The sequence below is a fragment of the Carassius carassius genome, chromosome 28, assembly GCF_963082965.1.
Source record: "Carassius carassius chromosome 28, fCarCar2.1, whole genome shotgun sequence".
Classification (NCBI taxonomy): Eukaryota; Metazoa; Chordata; class Actinopteri; order Cypriniformes; family Cyprinidae; genus Carassius; species Carassius carassius.
In genome coordinates, this window is record NC_081782.1 from 14,028,852 (window position 1) to 14,047,438 (window position 18,587).

Consider the following 18,587-nt stretch of genomic DNA (forward strand, 5'->3'; position numbering starts at 1 on the left):
ATATGGGATGAAATGCAACTGCTCACTGTGCAGATTCTGTTTTTTTTTTCTTTAATTTGCAGAGACAGTATATACTACAAGCCAGTTTGTTGTGATATTTTGTGTAACAACCTCACCTCCCTGTGTCCACTTATTATTTAGCTGATACTGCTTATGTTTCTGTCTGTTTTCTTGGACATTGTACAAGTGAAACAGTAGGGAGGAAGGAGACTTCTTTCCTAGTTAGTCAAGTCACATCCAGATTTCAAACACAGGCTTTTCAGGACAGCTGTGCGAACGAGCACCCATAAATAAAGGATAGACTTTACACAGTGTACCATGTGCCCTGTGCTTTCTAGTGAAAACTTCTTCTCAGGTGTTCCAATACGAAATTGATTTTCATGGCAAAAATGAGTGGTATACACTGTGCAATCTTGATACAAAACACATGACTTAAAAAAAATGTAAATCTGGATTTCATTCATAAAGAAAAAAAATATTGTCTTTTGTTATAGGATCTCGGCTTGGCTTCAACCATCTGATGGAAGTCTTCACGGAGTATGCCTATAATGAAAGCTTCTTTGGAAATGCATCCCAGGGCTTCAATGGCACGGAACAAGGGAGGCGGCACCAGTACAATTACTATGCCATGCTTCTCACACTGCTCATATTCGTCATTGTCTTTGGCAATGTGCTTGTGTGTATGGCCGTCTCAAGGGAGAAAGCCCTGCAGACCACTACCAACTACCTGATAGTCAGCCTGGCTGTGGCTGATCTGCTAGTTGCCACACTCGTAATGCCATGGGTGGTTTACCTTGAGGTAGGTATCAGCATGATTGGATGCTAAAATGGTTTAACAACCAACCATCTGTGGTGTACATTGATGCAAGTACAGGTTATTGAATTATTCTCACATGATAAGACTGTCATTTCTTTGGCCATCTTCTTAATAACTCATTAGAGTCAATCTGGGCATGAATTAACTAAGAAAAGCTGCAGGCACCGTATTAAACCTAATTCTAGCCAATCAATTTGCAGTAGCCACCAGCAAATGTCTAATTCTAGAAAATCTGATCCTAGCCATGGGTTAGTAGTTATTTTCAACCAAGTGAAGCATTCCTTGTGTATATCATTGAGCTATACATATTAGCAAAGCTATCAAATATCAAGCAAAATCCATAGGTTTGTAATGTACTTGTAGAAAATAAATGTCCTTCAGAGAATAATGCAAGCAGGTTGACTGTGTGATTTTAAACTGAGCTCTGAACAATGGGACACTTGCAGATGTAACACATCAAATTTACAGCATTATTATAACTCGCTGTATTAAATTAGCCTTTTGATATCTTGTGATTAGTTGTTTTTCTCCTAAAGGGCATTAACTCAGGTCATCATTTATTTAGTTTCAATCATTTATACACATGAACAGATTAAGGAGCGCTATTGTGAGATGGTTGAAATGTTTATTGGCTAAATAAAAATTGCTGAAAGTCCTCAACATTATTTTTAGGGCCGATGAGATCATCATTCCAAATTTCCATAAACAACTTCAGGATATCTTCAGAATGTGAATGAAAATGAGTCATGAATATAACCTAATTATACTAGCAAGAAATGACCAATAAAATCAAGTGCTTTATCTTAGCTGCAAGGTTGGGCCAAACTGACATTTTAAGAATGTTCTCCTTTCAGTTCATTAATATGAATTTGAATTGAATTGTCCCCGCCTCACAGTGTGTTGAATTAGAATTGACTCAATGCCTCACTCACAAAAACAGTCTTTCATCACCGACTACTGACATAACAATGTAATTGTTAAAAAGACTCACTGCCACTAACAAAATTCAAGAATTCAAAAATTATTCAAATTCAATCCAAAACTTATTTGTCACAGATTACTGTTCAACTAGAATGAAATGTCAACTTGCATTCTAACATAGTTCATTCTTATAGCAGTGGAATACATTTCCATCCACCCATTCTTCACAACGTTTGTCTTCCAAATACATTTTATATATTTAAATCTTTTTCCTTAATTCAGGAGTCAAATAGAAATTTAAGTGCATTCTCAGGTCAGTACCGCACAGCTCTGATTTATGGGAGCATGTTTCTGTTACAAAATAAAAAACAGCTTTTAAACAATAAATAAACTTGTAAGTTAATGTCTCACAATTCTGACTTTTCTAAAAGTCGAAATCGTCAGAAATAAACTCAGAATTGCAAGAAAAATTCAGAATCATGAGATAAAAGTTGCAATTTTTTTATCTGTGGTGGAAAGAAGTTTCCATACTAATTAGCTCTTTCTGTGCACAGCAATTTTATAAAGTTTCTATTTCTCTACACACTACATGCTTGTTCTACAGACTTTTCTCTCTTTTTCTCCCTCTATTAGTGCAAGGACATGTTTTGATCACTAGCGATGTCTGAGAATTATAGCAGTGAGGCTCATTTCATCTTAGTTTACAGATATGGTGATGAACTGATTCAGGCAACTCACAGCCGCTTTCATTAGAGGTGTCAAATAATTCTTTAATCAATGACAGAGATGCAAACTCTAGTCGGGGACCTAAGACCATCTAGAGGTTTCTGAGTCCCTCGGCTTGCCTGAGGACACACATTAATCAGAGGCAGCTCAGAAAGCTCTGCCAGCCAACTCAGGAGATGCGAACTGTGGATGAGGCTGACCTGGGCTATATTGCTTCTTTCTGCCAGTTTTATCGCATAAACCAGAGAAAATGCCAATATTTTATTGGTTTAAACATTTTTATAGTGGCTAAGGCTGTTGCAAATTTGCAGACGCAGACTTGCAGATGAGAAAGACAGGTGGTTGTGGTGTTACTATGGATATTTCGACTCTAAAGATATTAGTAATATGCAGTGCTTGCCAGAGTGCTAAGTATTGCACATTTGCAAGCAAACATTGTAGGTTTGCTCACAAGATGTGTTGTTCTACAATTAGCAGAGCGTTTAGTTGTCCATGTCTGTCCTCCCAGGTGGTGGGAGAGTGGCGGTTCAGCACAATCCATTGTGACATCTTTGTCACCCTGGACGTGATGATGTGTACAGCGAGCATACTCAATCTATGTGCCATCAGTATCGACAGGTAGGTGTTTCTGCACTGCCATTATAAGAGTGGTCTAATGCTGACCAAGACATCATTTGGAGCTCAGCTCAAAAGAGGGACCAACTCAGCTTCCACACAACTGAAAATAGGCCAGATATGGTGCTGTTGTTGTCGTTATAAATAGACGGCAAAAACTTCATTGTAAATTGTCACTTACAATGTCACATGAGCTCAGAATAGTAAGAAATACTTGTGAGATCAATAGCGGTTCATACTAAATGTCTCTCTATTTATATAGTAAGTAATCAGATACTAGAAGGAAAGTCTTAAAAGGATTACAGAGGTCATGGGATTGGGAATAACCTATATGTGGTTCTATACTGTTCATCATAGGTCACCTGATTGCAGGTATATTTGGACAATTGTGTGCAATAGGGCTGCACGATATTGGGAAAAAATGACATTGCGATATTTTATTTTTCTGCGATATATATTGCGATATTTTTTCTTACAAACAAAAATGGGGTGAGCACACTTACATTCTCATTTCGTGTTGTTTGAAAACGGCTCGCTCTCTCTCGGTATCTCTCTCTCTCTCTCTCTCTCTCTCTCTCTCAATTCAATTCATATTGCTTTATTAGCATGACATACAAAGGTACATATTGCCAAAGCATTGTACATAGCACAATAGAAACAAGCAAAACAAAAATACATATATATTCATAAGAAAAAAAAATTACATGCAAAATAAATCCATATACATTTCTATAAACATTGATGGTACTTCTAATGTACTCTCTCTCCGTCTCTCTCGCGCGCGCTCTCTCTCCCTGTCTCTCGCGCGCGCGCTCTCTCCCTGTCTCTCGCGCGCGCGCTCTCTCTCTGTCTCTCTCGCGCGCGCTCTCTCTCTCTCTGTCTCTCTCGCGCGCGCTCTCTCTCTCTCTGTCTCTCTCGCGCGCGCTTTCTCTCTCTCTGTCTGTCTCTCTCGCGCGCTCCCTCTCTCTCTGCCCTGTTAAACTTACATGTGGTTTTCAGTCCTGTCAATTATAAACTTTCACTCTATGATGGTTAAACTGTGCAATTAATCCGCGAATCACACTGTCAAGGGCAGGGGAGTAGCTGGCCCGTACAGTTAATGAATAACGGATCAACTACGACAGCCTACATCGCACATCCTGCGATGTGACTATCGTGGATTCGTACATCGCGATATCGATGCTTAAACGACACATCGTGCAGCCCTAGTGTGCAGAGGCATGTAGGAATATGATACAGATAATATAATGCCTTTAAGATAACAACAAATAAATTTTTTTCTTGTATCTCCCACAGATACACAGCTGTAGCCATGCCTATGTTGTACAACACACGCTACAGCTCCAAGAGGAGAGTCACAGTAATGATTTCTGTTGTCTGGATTCTGTCTTTTGCAATATCATGTCCACTGCTGTTTGGACTCAATAATACTGGTAAATATGGGTGAAAAAATATTCACTAACTAAATGCCAGGCCAACACTATTCGCTAGGTCAGGGTCAGTACGAATTTGATTAATTAATCATTTTTTATTACTTTTACTACTTTATTATTTTATTATTATTTTATTATTTATTTTTTTTGAAAAGGAATGTATACCTCTATTTCACAAGGATGCACTGAATTGATCAAAAATGACAGTAAAGACATTTACAGTATAATGGTACAAATTATTTCTGTCAAACGAATGCTATTCTTTGGAACTTTATATTAATCAAAGAATCCTGAAAAATATATGACGTTTTTTTTTTTTTTTACAAAAGCACAACTGTTTTCACCACTGAAAATAAGTCTTGAGCATCAAATCAGCATATTACTATGATTTCTGTGGATAATTTGACACTGAAGACTGGATTGATTGCTGGTGAAAATTCAGCTTTGCTATCAATTGAATAAATTACATTTTAAAACATATTTACATAGAAAACATTTGTTTTAAATTGTAATAATATTTTATAATATTACTGTTTTACTTTTTTTTTTTTATTATTAAACAAATGCAGCATTGGTGAGCATCAGAGACTTAAAAAAAATCTTGCCAATCCTTGAATTAAAATAAAGACATTAAATTATTGTGGCAGGCATTATGAAAGATAGAAAGATAAAATATAATCTAATGTTTTATAACTGTAAGCTTATCTCTTTACCACTAGGTCCACTGACCTACCATGCACTTTGTCTTACCTTATATGCATTATTCTGCATGTGAATTAATAACCATAAGGAATATGATAGCTAAAATCTGTGTAAGTGGATCCTCTTGTCTTAAACTTGAACAAATGGCTTCTGCTTATTAATATTATTATGGCACAACAGCTTGCACTTTAAGAGCTGAATTTACAGAGTATCAATGTCATTAACTTGCATGCACACTGGTGTTAGGGACAGCCAAAATTAAGTTAGGTCACCACTTCATTTAAAAGTTATACTTGAGGAAGTCATTTACTCAGTATTCTTCTACTTGAATGCTCGTGCTGGGAGGATGAGGTCAGGGATTTTTAGGCATGAACAAAACTAATTATAATGTAAAAGACTGGGAAGTTGAGTGTTATATTCCACAGTATTAAATACAAGTATTATGTCAGCTGCTGCATTGATAGCTTTATTCTTTTATCTCTGTGCCTCTTAATTGTTTAGTATATAAGCAGAGAATTTTGAGAATTTTTCTCCACAAAATTTTTCATTATTCAAAAACAGATTTAAAAAAATACACATACACAGTGATTTAAATACACTTCTAAGATTAGCATGTTTTTCATTTCGGATTTCATTTAGATTTTCTTTCCTAGAGGATTATAAAATATTCAAATATAAAATATTTTAACTCATTTTTGAATAACTTTGTTTCCTGAGGTCATGTGGTACAACCAATCAATAAATAAATATAACAAGCAAACAATCATAAAATAGGAAATTATATCAAAAAAGGACCCCTGCAGAAGTTTGAATGTGAATACATTTATAATAATAAAAAAAATAATAATAATAAATTCAAAGTGCAAAGAAATACGTGTTTACTTTTTACTTGGGTACACTACATGACAATTCTTTTTTTTTTTTTTTTTTTACGATACATTTAAAAAATCAAAACCACATTAAACCAATAACAATACAATACAATAAATACAAAGTATATTTAATAAGTGTTACATTTTTCACTTTCTGTAACATGTACAGTCAAATATGTTACTGACCCAGACATCTGTTTTACCTATCAAGTCAGTAAACTCCATTTTGTTTATATAATACATAATACATACAACAATGTCCCTAATTTCCACTCTATTTTTTTCATTGCAGTCACTCATGACGATGCTCTGTGTGTGATCGCAAACCCTGCCTTTGTAGTGTACTCCTCTATTGTATCATTCTACGTCCCCTTCATCATAACACTACTAGTATACGTGCAGATCTACGTGGTACTGCGAAAGAGACGGAAACGTGTCAACACCAAACACACATGCCCAGTTACAGACATGGATATGAGCTCGACTTTAAAGGTGAGAACAGCTGCAGGATTACGAAAGTTTCTACTTACTTGGCACTCCAGTAGAGTTAAGTGAATTGGGGTTGTTAAAAACTGCAGTGTCAATGAATTTCAAAGTAATTAATCAGCACTGCAATTCCCATTAGCTGTATATCAGTAATAAAGCAGTAGCAGTACATCACTAATGAAAAGTTGGATAGTAGTAAATAATAGCACAATTTTTTTAATCTGTGATCATAGCGTGTCTAGAATGACCTTTTCCCCCTTTTTTTTTACTTGTATTGATTCTGCCGACATACAGCAAATCAATGTGTGCCATGCAGGAAATGGCCGCTGCTTCATATGACTGTTATTATAATACATGGCTAGTCTTTGCATTCATTTACACGGAGCAATGACATCCAGGCTTCTCCATGGAGTGCATGCCACAGCAGAATCATTTCAATATAGCATTATTCAAAGAAACTGATAGCTTATCTACCCAGTCTTATGCTTCTGCAAGGGCATCAGTGCATTATTGAGAGCCATTTGTGGTAAGGGAGTTCTCACACTGTGTCCTGACGGCATAAGTAAACATAGCATCTCCTATCAGTGGTTTCTGCCACTGCTGTGTCTCCTCCAAAGCATTCTGATGTGAAAACAGGCTTAGATCAACATCATGTTTATTTCAGGAGCGCTTTCATTTTGAAATGCAAAACTCGTCCTTATCCTTCTATACAGCAAGTGTCTTGTTTTCAAAATGCTGAAGTTTTGGATTTAGATCTGAAATGATCTTTAGATTGGCCACTTACGTATGCTTTTGAGATTGAGAATTCAAAGCTTTGGCAATCCTTAGCTAATTTAAAATGTTAAAGGATTTGGAAACTTTTCCTAGCGCATCACCTATAAACATGATCTATAAGCTGACATTTGCATAAAATATCACTGTGACTGAATGGAATTACCAATCTTCCAGTTGCATGTTTCTATAATTGCAAATAAATTTAAACCGAACCCAGGGCAGGACAACTAATTTCTTTCTGGTCTAAATCTGTCAAAACAGTCTGCTGTTTCTCCCATGTGTTTCAGAAATGCACCCACCCTGATGATGTGAAACTCTGCACTGTGATCGTCAAGTCCAGTGGGAATTTTCCTGTGAACAACAAAAACGTGGTACAGCCAATTTCACTTTTTCTTTCCAAATATTGCTCTCGACAGGATTCTTGAGCTTCTAATTGTTTGTCATATGTACCAGAAGTAATAACGACAGATGACATTTGAGAAATGACAGTGTGTCAGCAAATATTAAATGTTAATCTCTGCATCCAGTGTAGACTTCATATAAAGTTATGTTGACTGAAACAATACACTGTTCTGTTATTAAATGACCTGATAAAGTGAACCAATTCAGTTCATTATCAAAGCGTGAGCACTACAGCACTAATTTGAACCAAAATGACTTCTTTTTCATTTTTTTGTTAGATCTTCATAAAGGAGGTGGTAAACAATGGCGATGACATCCAAATGGATGAAATGACAAACTTAAACCCTTCGAGACAGAGGAAGCAGGATCAGTCTGGTACAAGTCAACAACACAGCAGGCTGGTTAACTCTAATCTAAGAGAGACTGACATATCACCCCCATCGCCTGAAGCTGGTGTCAAACCTGAAAGAAATGGCAACACCAGCAATATCACCAAAGGGGCCAAAGCATTTGAGATCCAGGTCTCCCCCACCGGCAAAACACAGACATCGGTCAAGACTCTTAACAAACGCAAAATCTCCCAGCAGAAGGAGAAGAAGGCTACTCAAATGTTAGCTATTGTCCTTGGTAAGTGTTGCTTTAAAATACTTTAATGGTGAAGTGTGTGTTTTGTTTTTTTGACGCAAAAATACTTGAAGTTAAACATTTTTGGTTGATTATCTCATAAGTGTAAACACTGTGGCACTTTTAAAACATTGCTTTGTATTTCGTCATTACAACCAGCAGGGTTGCCAGATCTGTGTAACAAAATTAGTCCAATGGCCAATCAAAACTAGGTCAATGACCCAAGCCCAAATATCAAAACTCAACATGTGCTGCTCCCATACGTACAGTAAAATGTATATTTTACAGTCACTGTTATGCATTTGTAGCTTACTATATAGCAGCAATCGTAAACACTGTTAGTCTTTGTAAAGGACCTCATTTACATTTAGCAGACGCTTTTATCCAAATGAGTAAGTTCCCTACCAGTGTCCTTCCCTCACAAAACTGTTAAGATCTAGCACAGTTAAATAATCTTTCAAACCTTTAACTGGCAGAGAAAAAACAGTATCCTTCAGCAACAGATGAAAAGTAGCCCAATTTTAAGGGAAGACTCTAGACTTAGCAACCTCAAAAACTGGCCTGACAACAGCAAAACTGATACAGCCAATGGTGTGACTTTCGGGGCAGTATTATCTGTTTTTTTTTTTTCAGCCAAAAGCATACATGCAGAGTATTGTGTTTGATTTTTGCAGTTTCATTTGGTGAAGATAATGGTGTGAAAATTACTCACTTCAGCGTTAACGATACTGTTTGATTTCATTTAATTTAATAATGTACATATGTACCCCTAAATGAAATATTTTATATAGGTTTTTTAACTAACATATCCCACCCAAACTGAATTATTAACTCTGTGCTTTATTTTCAGGTGTGTTTATCATCTGCTGGCTGCCGTTCTTCATCACGCACATTGTGAACACCTACTGCCAAGTCCCTCCTGAACTCTACACTGCCTTTACGTGGCTGGGCTACGTGAACAGTGCTGTAAATCCCATCATATACACCACTTTCAACATTGAGTTTCGCAAAGCTTTCATTAAGATTTTACACTGTTGAAAGAGAACTCACTTCACCGGAGCAGAAGGGATAGAAATGACAATGTACCTCATCTGCAGTGGACACACTGTAAAACTTCAAATAAAGATTTTAAATTGGATCCCATGTGGACTATGGCCTGGGGGCTACATATCTTGCATTTCACAGAGATTAAAATTAAAGGAATGTATATAAATTGTATGTATTATAAAAATTATTTTGTTCCAAGATCATACTGCCCAGAAAATAAAAGAAAAACACATAGAAAATCCCTTGGGGAGATGGGCTTAAAGCAGTATTTTCATCACAGACAATTGTTTGGAATTGCTTCAAGCAATGCCTTTGCATATCTGTTTGTCAGTATTATTATTATTTTGATTATTTGCTCAAAACCTAAATGTAACTAGGTGGAAACAGCGTTTTAAATCATAGTAGTACATACTGTGATACAAACAGATGCTTTGTAGTAACCAATAAGCCATGCATTGCATGGAGGTTGTAATTTATTTGCTGAAAAGCTTATGCCAGTCATGTCTGCAATGTTATGTCCCACGTTTATAATGTTTGTTAGGTGTTCTCTCAGAAAACTAACAGCAGGCAGAAACCTTAAATAATACATTCAGCAAATACAGCAAATCTGTAATCAACTGAATTTTTTGCACCAAGCATTTGTGCCACGTCTAGAGCAAAGTGGATTTAACATAAAAAAAGCAGAGATAAAAAATACAGTTTCTATTAAAATGCTATGATATTTAAACAAAAAACAAACAAACATTAAACGTCATTTGTCAGCCTTCCTGGTGAAAGCATTAAACATTGCAGCTCTTTGTTTTGGCCTTGAGGCGGTAAAGATAATACTGATGAAGTGAAAGGAGAGGATAAGGACTAACTGCATGCAGTCACTGACGTAATGAGTGTACATTTAAATTTTGATTTTTTTTTTACTATTTATTATGTTTATATGCATAACTCTTCATGCTTTATATGACACACTTTGAATGTGATGGGCCTGTCGTTACATTGTAATGCATGTTCTCATAAGATGTATGTGGCACAATGATATACGCTTATGAATAAAGTAATTGTGCACTGACAGTTTGCCGTATCATGACAGATGTTTTTAGTGAGAAAACCCAACAAAATCTGCTATCTGAAATCAATCTCTTGGTTTATCGCTGTAAACCCTGGAAGAACTATAGGAACAGACTTTCCTGCAAACTTCATGGAGCAAAAGAACACTAGAAAACAAAGTTTTGAGTCCCTGGCCTGAGGGCTGACTCAACTGATGTGGCACAGATCAAGCATTTGTTATGAATGCATGTTCTGTGGACAACACAATGATATTAGCCCCATGGCAACCATCTGTGGACACAGCTGATGATCAGCACGCTGCTTTTTTCTGGCTACACATTTAGGCTACTGCTAAACTCTAGGCTATACAAAGGTTGTGTATTTTAAATGTAGTTTTTGTTGACAGAATTCTTATAAGAATTGAAAATCCCTGGTAAAAAAAATAACAGATGAATATGACTGTTTCTTCAGATGAACACAGGGATTTTTTGAAAAATAATCCATCTCTGAGTCCAAAAATGAGGTAAAAAAACCACACATAGTGAAAATAAGGTAACATGATGACTCCAGTTGATGAATTAATGTCTTTTGAAGCCAAATGATAGGCCAACTGATATAAGTGTGTATTTGTTTGACAATTGGGCAAGCAGTTTATAGTAAAAATTTAAATATAGTAAAAATACTAATTTTCTTTCATTGATTCATCAACTGGGGTCATATGCATTACAGTTGTGTTTGTTTTGTGTGGGTTTTGAAGCGTTTTATATATATTATATATAAGGTAATAAGCTCCCAAGCATTTAACTGGCTCACAACAATCCTGAGCCATGACATAAAAAGGCAGCAGAAAGAGAAAACTCTCCAAAATGTTCTTTCATCAGAATACACAGTTCCACAATGGCTGTTAATGGAGAAATATTATGGGGCAGTTACAGTATCTGCCAGCAGGGGTGAACTGCAGATTTTTCTTTTTTTACATTTTCCAACATTAAGTCTTGAATATTATTTAGTTACATACTGGGTTAAATACATACATACATAACAATACTACCTACACTCTTGAAAATAAAGATGCTTCACAATGCCATAAAAGAACCTTTTCGTCATGGTTCCATAAAGAACATTTAACATCTGAAGAACCTTTCTGTTTCACAAAAGGTTCTTTGTAGAGAAAGAACGTTCTTCAGATAATAAAAAGGTAAGAAAGAGATGGTTCTTTAAAGAACCTCTGACTGAATGGTTCTTTGTGGAACCAAAAATGGTTCTTCTATGGCATCGCTTGAAGAACCTTTTGAAGCACCTTTATTTTTAAGAGTGTAATACTTTGGTATTGGTGGAATATATATATACACAGTTTACAGTGTGTAAGGTAAAGTGACACTTTATAAATCATCAGCCTGTGTTGATTGTGAAGCACAGATCACTGTCAAGCCTTAAGATGAGATTAAACCTGTGGTGTTTGACCCTCAACACCAGGGATGTGTAGGGCACTAGTCATTTATTTCACATTTGCAAATAAAATCTGTCAAGATAATTTTTTTCACCACTCGTCTGCATTGTAATCGCTAATGCGGGTGGATGTGAAAGTGCAGCATGTAAATAATGATTTTGCTCTGAAAATGAGACACTTGAGCAAAGTAAACTTCCCACTTGGCTTTTCAAAAGAAACAGATTAAGAACTTAAAATTCTTCAAGCTTCATTAGCCGACTAAATTACCTGTTAAAAATAACTTGTTAGCACGGCCGTTAACAACATAGAGCAGCCTGGTAATTTGCACTAAAAATTCCTGAATGCAAAGTATGACATTGCGTGTAAGAAGCTTCATGAACTTGGACAGTTTCTAATTAACTAAATTGCTCCTTTGATACCCAGCAATCAAGGTTATTTTTCTTGCGAGTCAACAGAAGGACTAATGCCATGGGAGGTTTCATCGTCAGACACGGCGTTCAACAGCCCTTGATTGCTGTCGGCACTTAACAGAACCTGAAAGGGGTCACGTGGGTGGGATATTAAGTCCTTTTGGAGATGTGACAGATGACAGAAGGCAACAAGAGAGGAAGGGTATCATTTACGAATCATTTGATGCTATTTGAGTTTAAAACACAAATAAGTTCAAATCACTTGACTTATTCAAGCATGTACGCGTGTTCTTGTCTCCTCAGTCTAAACATAGTAAAAGACTTTGGGACTTAAGTCTCTGGGCTTGAGATGTTGGGCTGAGAATGATTTGTGCAAGCAAGTAGTTAGAAAGAGAGAGAAGGAGAGAGGGAGAGAAAGGAAGGGAGGGTGTGATGGCTCCCACAGCACTGAAGCTTTAATCACTTTCTTGAATCCCCTTCTATGAGTCCAACTAAAGAGAATTAAGCTGGGCCAGCTGAGCCACAGGCAGGTGCTGTGTTTGTTTTTCTGATGTGTTAATAAGAGTCCTCCTGCTGCCCACTGGACCGTCCTTCACACACCCCACCCAGTCTAACCACACAGTGCTGATTTAACAGGGCAATGCTGTCAGGAACTGCAAATAGAAATCATTTGTCCACACAATTATGTAATTATTTGAGGAAATGGCATTGAACTGTGGCTCTCCCATCCCTTTGAGTCAAAATAAAGCTGTGCTTTGATTTGAAGGATATTTTGATCGACTAGACATGCCATATGAGTTCATTTTCTAAGCAGACACTTCCATTAAATCAGTTTACAGGAAAGTATAGGCTACAATCAGCCAATAAGTTATTAAGGGAAATAAATAGAAACATTTGCCCAATTAGAAAATTATTTAAATAAGCCTCATTTCACTATACTGGTCTCCACGTTAAACTTTTGCAGAATGTACAGTAAATGACTTTTGATATAATTTTTATCATGTTATATAGACTAGCTTTGCTTCATTAATGTAAAATAGTAAAGCAACTATTTAAAATTGTTTTCACAATTATTTTGACAATTGAATAACCAAGAACGTCTCGGTTACATATGGGAACCCTCGTTCCCTGAAGGAGGGAACGGAGACGCCACGTCGGTGACCGACGAATATGGGATATCACTTCGATAGACCAATCTACTTCAAGTGTAAACTAAACGAGCCAATGCACATTGGCATGCAATTATTGCATCCAGCTGCCTCTGATCACTGCGTGAGTATAAGAAGGCAGCAGGTGCAATGCATTCCAGTTTTTCGCTGAGGAGCCGAGCCGGGGACCTGGCAGCTCAGCTGCGGTACAGCAACCATGGAGCCGGGACGTGGCGTCTCCGTTCCCTCCTTCAGGGAATGAGGGTTACCATACGTAACCGAGACGTTCCCTTTCAGTCGACGAATATGGGATCCCTATCAAAGCGCCATGGGTGCTGCCCCTTCCAGTGCCCTGTGCGAGCCGCCTGCGCCCCTATTAGGTGTAGGCCGGGGCTCAGAACAAGTAGCTCCACTCACCTTTGTTAAAGCACTACCTCACTGGGTGAGATTGGATAACACTGGGAAAACGTACCCGGTCCGCTTGGAACCGGGACGCTGCGGAAGTCCCATCCTTTCAGAAGGAGGTCTCGGAGGCAAATACACATATAGCATCCGTTTAGGAGTATACGGAGAAATTTGAGGTGATTAAAAACCCTCTTGGGAAGGCAGAAGTCTGCCGGGGAAACACAGGCTCTAAGGCTATACCGTGGACTATACACATACGAGTACCGCTTATGTCTCAATATGGAACCCACCCTTCCATGGTTCTCACGGATACATTATGAAGGCCTGGCGCCGGACGTTCCGCCGCGTCCAGCTGCTTAAGGTGATGGAGGATCTCAACAGGGTCTACAGTACGGACACTCTGGAGCAGTTTAAGCAAGCCGACACTAACCGGGGCCTCTCAGTGCCTCTACCCGTTTGAGGTGAGAACACAGGAGGATACCGGCTCTACACGAAGGCTATAGAACCTAGCAAACGTGTTGGGGGTCGCCCAGCCCACAGCTCTACAAATATCTGTCAGCGAGGCGCCACGAGCCAGCGCCCAGGAGGATGCAACACTTCTAGTTGAGTGAGCTTGCAACCTGAACGGGCAGGGCACATCCTGAGCCTGATAAGCCAGGGTTATGGCATCCACAATCCAGTGGGCCATCCTCTGCTTAGAGACGGCACTCCCCTTCTGCCGGCCTTCGTAACAGACAAAGAGCTGGTCTGAGGTCCTGAAGCTTTGTGTCCGGTCTACGTAGCACCTTAATGCTCGGACGGGACAAAGCAAAGACAAGGCTGGGTCTGCCTCCTCCAGGGGCAGCGCTTGCAGGTTCACCACTTGGTCTTTGAAGGGTGTAGTGGGAACCTTGGGCACGTAGCCAGGTTGGGGCCCCAGGATTACCTGCGAGTCAGCCGGCCCGAACTCTACACACGAATCATCGACCGAAAATGCATGCAGGTCCCCTACCCTCTTGATGGAGGCCAGTGCAAGCAGGAGCAGAGTTTTCAATGAAAGAAACTTTAGCTCAACTGAATGCAAAGGCTTGAATGGGCCCTGCTGTAGAGATTTAAGCACTAGAGACAGGTCCCAAGAGGGTATACGGGGGGCCGGAATGGATTTAACCTCCTGGCCCCTCTAAGGAACCTGACGATGAGGTCATGCTTACCCAAAGACTTCCCATTTACGGGGTCATGGTACGCAGCAATAGCAGCAAACTGGACTTTGAGGGTGGAGGGAGACAGCCTTTGCTCCAGCCCTTGCTGCAGAAAGGACAGCACGACCGCAATCGGACATCTTCGGGGGTCTTCTCGGCGAGAAGAACACCACTCGACAAACAGGTTCCACTTCAAGGCGTAAGCGTGTCTCGTAGATGGTGCTCTTGCCGAAGTGATGGTGTTTGCTACCTCTTGGGGTAGGTCACCTAGAACCTCCGCGTCCCTTCCAGGGACCAGACATGGAGTTTCCAAAGGTCTGGACGCGGGTGCCAAATGGTGCCCCATCTCTGAGTCAGTAGATCCTTCGTCAGAGGAATTGGCCAAGGAGGGGCTGTCGCAAGGAGCACTAGTTCGGGGAACCAGGTCCGCGTGGGCCAATACGGCGCTACTAGCTAGACTTGCTCCTCGTCCTCCCGGACTTTGCACAGTGTCTGTGCGAGAAGGCTCACTGGGGGAAACGCATACTTGCGTAGAACAACTGGCAGTGAGAGGTCTCTGGAGAAGCAAACAGGTCTACCTGAGCGGCTCTGAACCACCTCCAAATCAGCTGGACCGTCAGGGGACCGTCCCATGAGCATTGCTCGAGACAGCTCGTAGGTTGTACGACTGAGCAGGCCTGGAATGTGAATGGCACGAAGTGACCTCAGAACCTTCTGACTCCAAAGGAGGAGGTGGCGGGCGAGTTGCGACATGCGACGAGAGCGCAGACCACCTTGTCGGTCGATATTCGCAACAGTCGCAGTGTTGTCCATTCGGACCAGCACATGATTGCCTCGTAAGAGACCTTTGAGACAGTTCAAGGCAAGGTGCGTTGCTAACAACTCAATTGATGTGCCATTGCAGCTGCGGGCCCGTCCAAACCCCTGAGACTGCATGCCCGTTGTACGTGGCCCCCCAGCCGGTGGTGGAGGCATCCGTGTAAACCACAGCATGCCTGGAGATCTGCTCTAGGGGCACCCCTGCCCAGAGAAAAAACACATGACATGCACAGAAATGTGATGATTTTGGGGTCTTACAGTATGTCGCAAGGATATAATCAGAGAAACCTGATTATAGCCTAAGCAACTTGAATTTCTTATTTAAAAAAAAAAAAAAAAGTTTCCGATTTTAAGTCATTAATTTCATAATCAAATTCCAATAATAAATGAACAACAAATGTGGTTTTGATGCTCTTTAATGTGGTAGCTATGACAGATCGCTGTAGCCATCTAAGGTCTAAATACTAGTTAATTACAGCATGAAATTAACATGAATAAACATTGGAGGGTATATTGAAAGAAACAGTACAAATTACAGATGTGTATTTTTTCTCATGTAATCATCCAGTCGATTATGAAAAGACATCCAAAAAACAGACAGTTAACAATCATGTTAGTTTACATCAGGAAAGCCATTGAATATCCACTTGTTAGTTCTCTAGATCTAGAGCATTAGAGCATATCGCTAAAATCACTATATCATATATCATATAACTATTTCATTAAACGCCATACATTATAAAAACATTAGCCTATTTACATTAAATGTGTTTGATCAAATCTCCTCTTAAAAACAACAACAACAACAACAAAAAACTTTTTGAGTAGATAAAAGCCATGTCCACCTGTTCTGGTGAAACAAGTAAAATAAATAAAAAAATAAAAAATGTAAATCTAATTTCCATTTTGTGCAACATGTGACCCATATCATTGAAGGCCAGTTAAGGAACTCATTGGTGTGTTATGCATCAGGAAGTGACAATTGTGTGACCTTCAACCAAGATGAAGATCTACTGGAGTCCTGACAAGGTTCAATTTGATAAGGTATCGTGTCACAATAACACTGAGTATTTCCTGATTTCAGGTGAAAATAGATCAAGAGCATGCCGTCGTGTGCCAGATGAGGAACAATGTCATCAAGAAGCCTGATGAAGATTAATATCATTGGCCAGAATACAGTAGCCTGTGAAACTCCCATGTTATGGTTTTATCCACAAAAAAAAGAAAAAAAAATCACGTTAACCTCATTCTGTCATATTTCAATGTTAAATTAACAACAGTGGCATAAAATTCAAATATTTGCACTTCTCTAAGGAGTCCTGAATCATATCCAGCAATTCTTGCATTAATCTTGCAGTTTCAGACAATGTGACGAATAATCTCAAAACCAATATTTTTAATTATTTAATTTAATATCATTAGGGACTGAATCCTGTATCAGCACCTTTGGTTGCCAATTTGCTCCTAAAAAGGTGATTCAAATGTTTTTTTGGATGAGAGTTGGTCCTAGGTAGAAGCATTATACTACTTTTGGGACCCTTGGGTTCGTTAAAAATGTTCTGAGTAGCATCTAAAGATTCCTGGCAACAAAAAGGTTCTTGAATAAAATATGAAACAAGACATATTTTCCTTTGGCACTGAATTTAATGATGTGTTCATAAAATAATAAACACATTACTAATTTCATTCCTATATTACCCTGTCAGATGATTCCTTTCAACAAGTCTGGAGTAAGCTTATGATTTAACTATTGTATATGAGTTTGCCATGTTAAATTCATGCCTATTAAATGAATTTTATATACAGTACAGACCAAAAGTTTGGAAACATTACTATTTCTAATGTTTTTGAAATAAGTTTCTTCTGCTCATCAAGCCTGCATTTATTTGATCAAAAATACAGAAAATTAAGAAATTTAATATTGTGATATATTATTACAATTTAAAATAATTGTTTTTTAATGTATTATACTTTAAATTATCATTTATTTCTGTGATGCAAAGCTGAATTTGTAGGATAATTATCACACGATCCTTTAGAAATCATTTTAATATGATGATTCATTATCAAAGTTGGAAACAGTTCTGCTGCTTAATATTTTTTCAGAACATGTGATACTTTTTTAAGATACTTTGATGAATAAAGTACAAAAAAAAAGAAGCTATGTTTTTAAAATATAAATATTTTGTAATAACAATATACACTACTGGTCAGTAATTTGGGCTCAGTAATTTTTTTTTCTTTTTTTTTTTAATAAAATCAATACTTTTATTCAGCAAGGATGTGTTAAATTGATAAAAAGTGATAGTAAAGAAAATATATTATTAGAATATATATTATTAGAATTTTTTTATTTTCTTCATCAAATATATTAGACAGCAGAACTGTGTCCAACACTCATAATAAATCAGAATATTAGAATGATTTCTAAATGATCATGTGATAGACTGGATGTTACATGTGACACTGAAGGCTGGAGTAATGATGCTGAAAATTCAGCTTTGCATCACAGGATTTTTTTTTAAGTATATTCAAATAGAAAATTATTATTTTAAGTTGTAATAATATTTCACAATATTACAGTTTATTTCTGTATTTTTGATCAAATAAATGCAGGCTTGATGAGCAGAAGAAATTTCTTTCATAAACATTAAAAATAGTAATGTTTCCAAACTTTTGGTCTGTACTGTATATACTGTTACTTTTCCTGTAGACCT

The 18,587-nt window shown here is 38.1% G+C and overlaps 1 protein-coding gene across 1 annotated transcript; it reads left to right on the forward strand.

The window, feature by feature from the left end:
• The first annotated feature begins 493 nt into the window (after window positions 1-493).
• Window positions 494-10,092, forward strand: drd2a (dopamine receptor D2a). The gene is made up of 7 exons (XM_059515126.1): window positions 494-799; window positions 2,973-3,082; window positions 4,376-4,512; window positions 6,379-6,578; window positions 7,634-7,717; window positions 8,027-8,375; window positions 9,223-10,092. Exons 1-7 carry the CDS (start codon window positions 521-523, stop codon window positions 9,408-9,410), a joined length of 1,347 nt encoding a protein of 448 aa, XP_059371109.1. The 5' UTR covers window positions 494-520; the 3' UTR covers window positions 9,411-10,092.
• Window positions 10,093-18,587: the final 8,495 nt, after the last annotated feature.

Coding starts and splice junctions, on each gene's coding strand:
- drd2a (XM_059515126.1), top strand. CDS start 521: ATGGAAGTCTTCACGGAGTATGCCTATAATGAAAGCTTCTTTGGAAAT. Junction 3,083..4,375: donor TGTGCCATCAGTATCGACAG/GTAGGTGTTTCT, acceptor TATCTCCCACAG/ATACACAGCTGTAGCCATGC. Junction 6,579..7,633: donor ATATGAGCTCGACTTTAAAG/GTGAGAACAGCT, acceptor CATGTGTTTCAG/AAATGCACCCACCCTGATGA.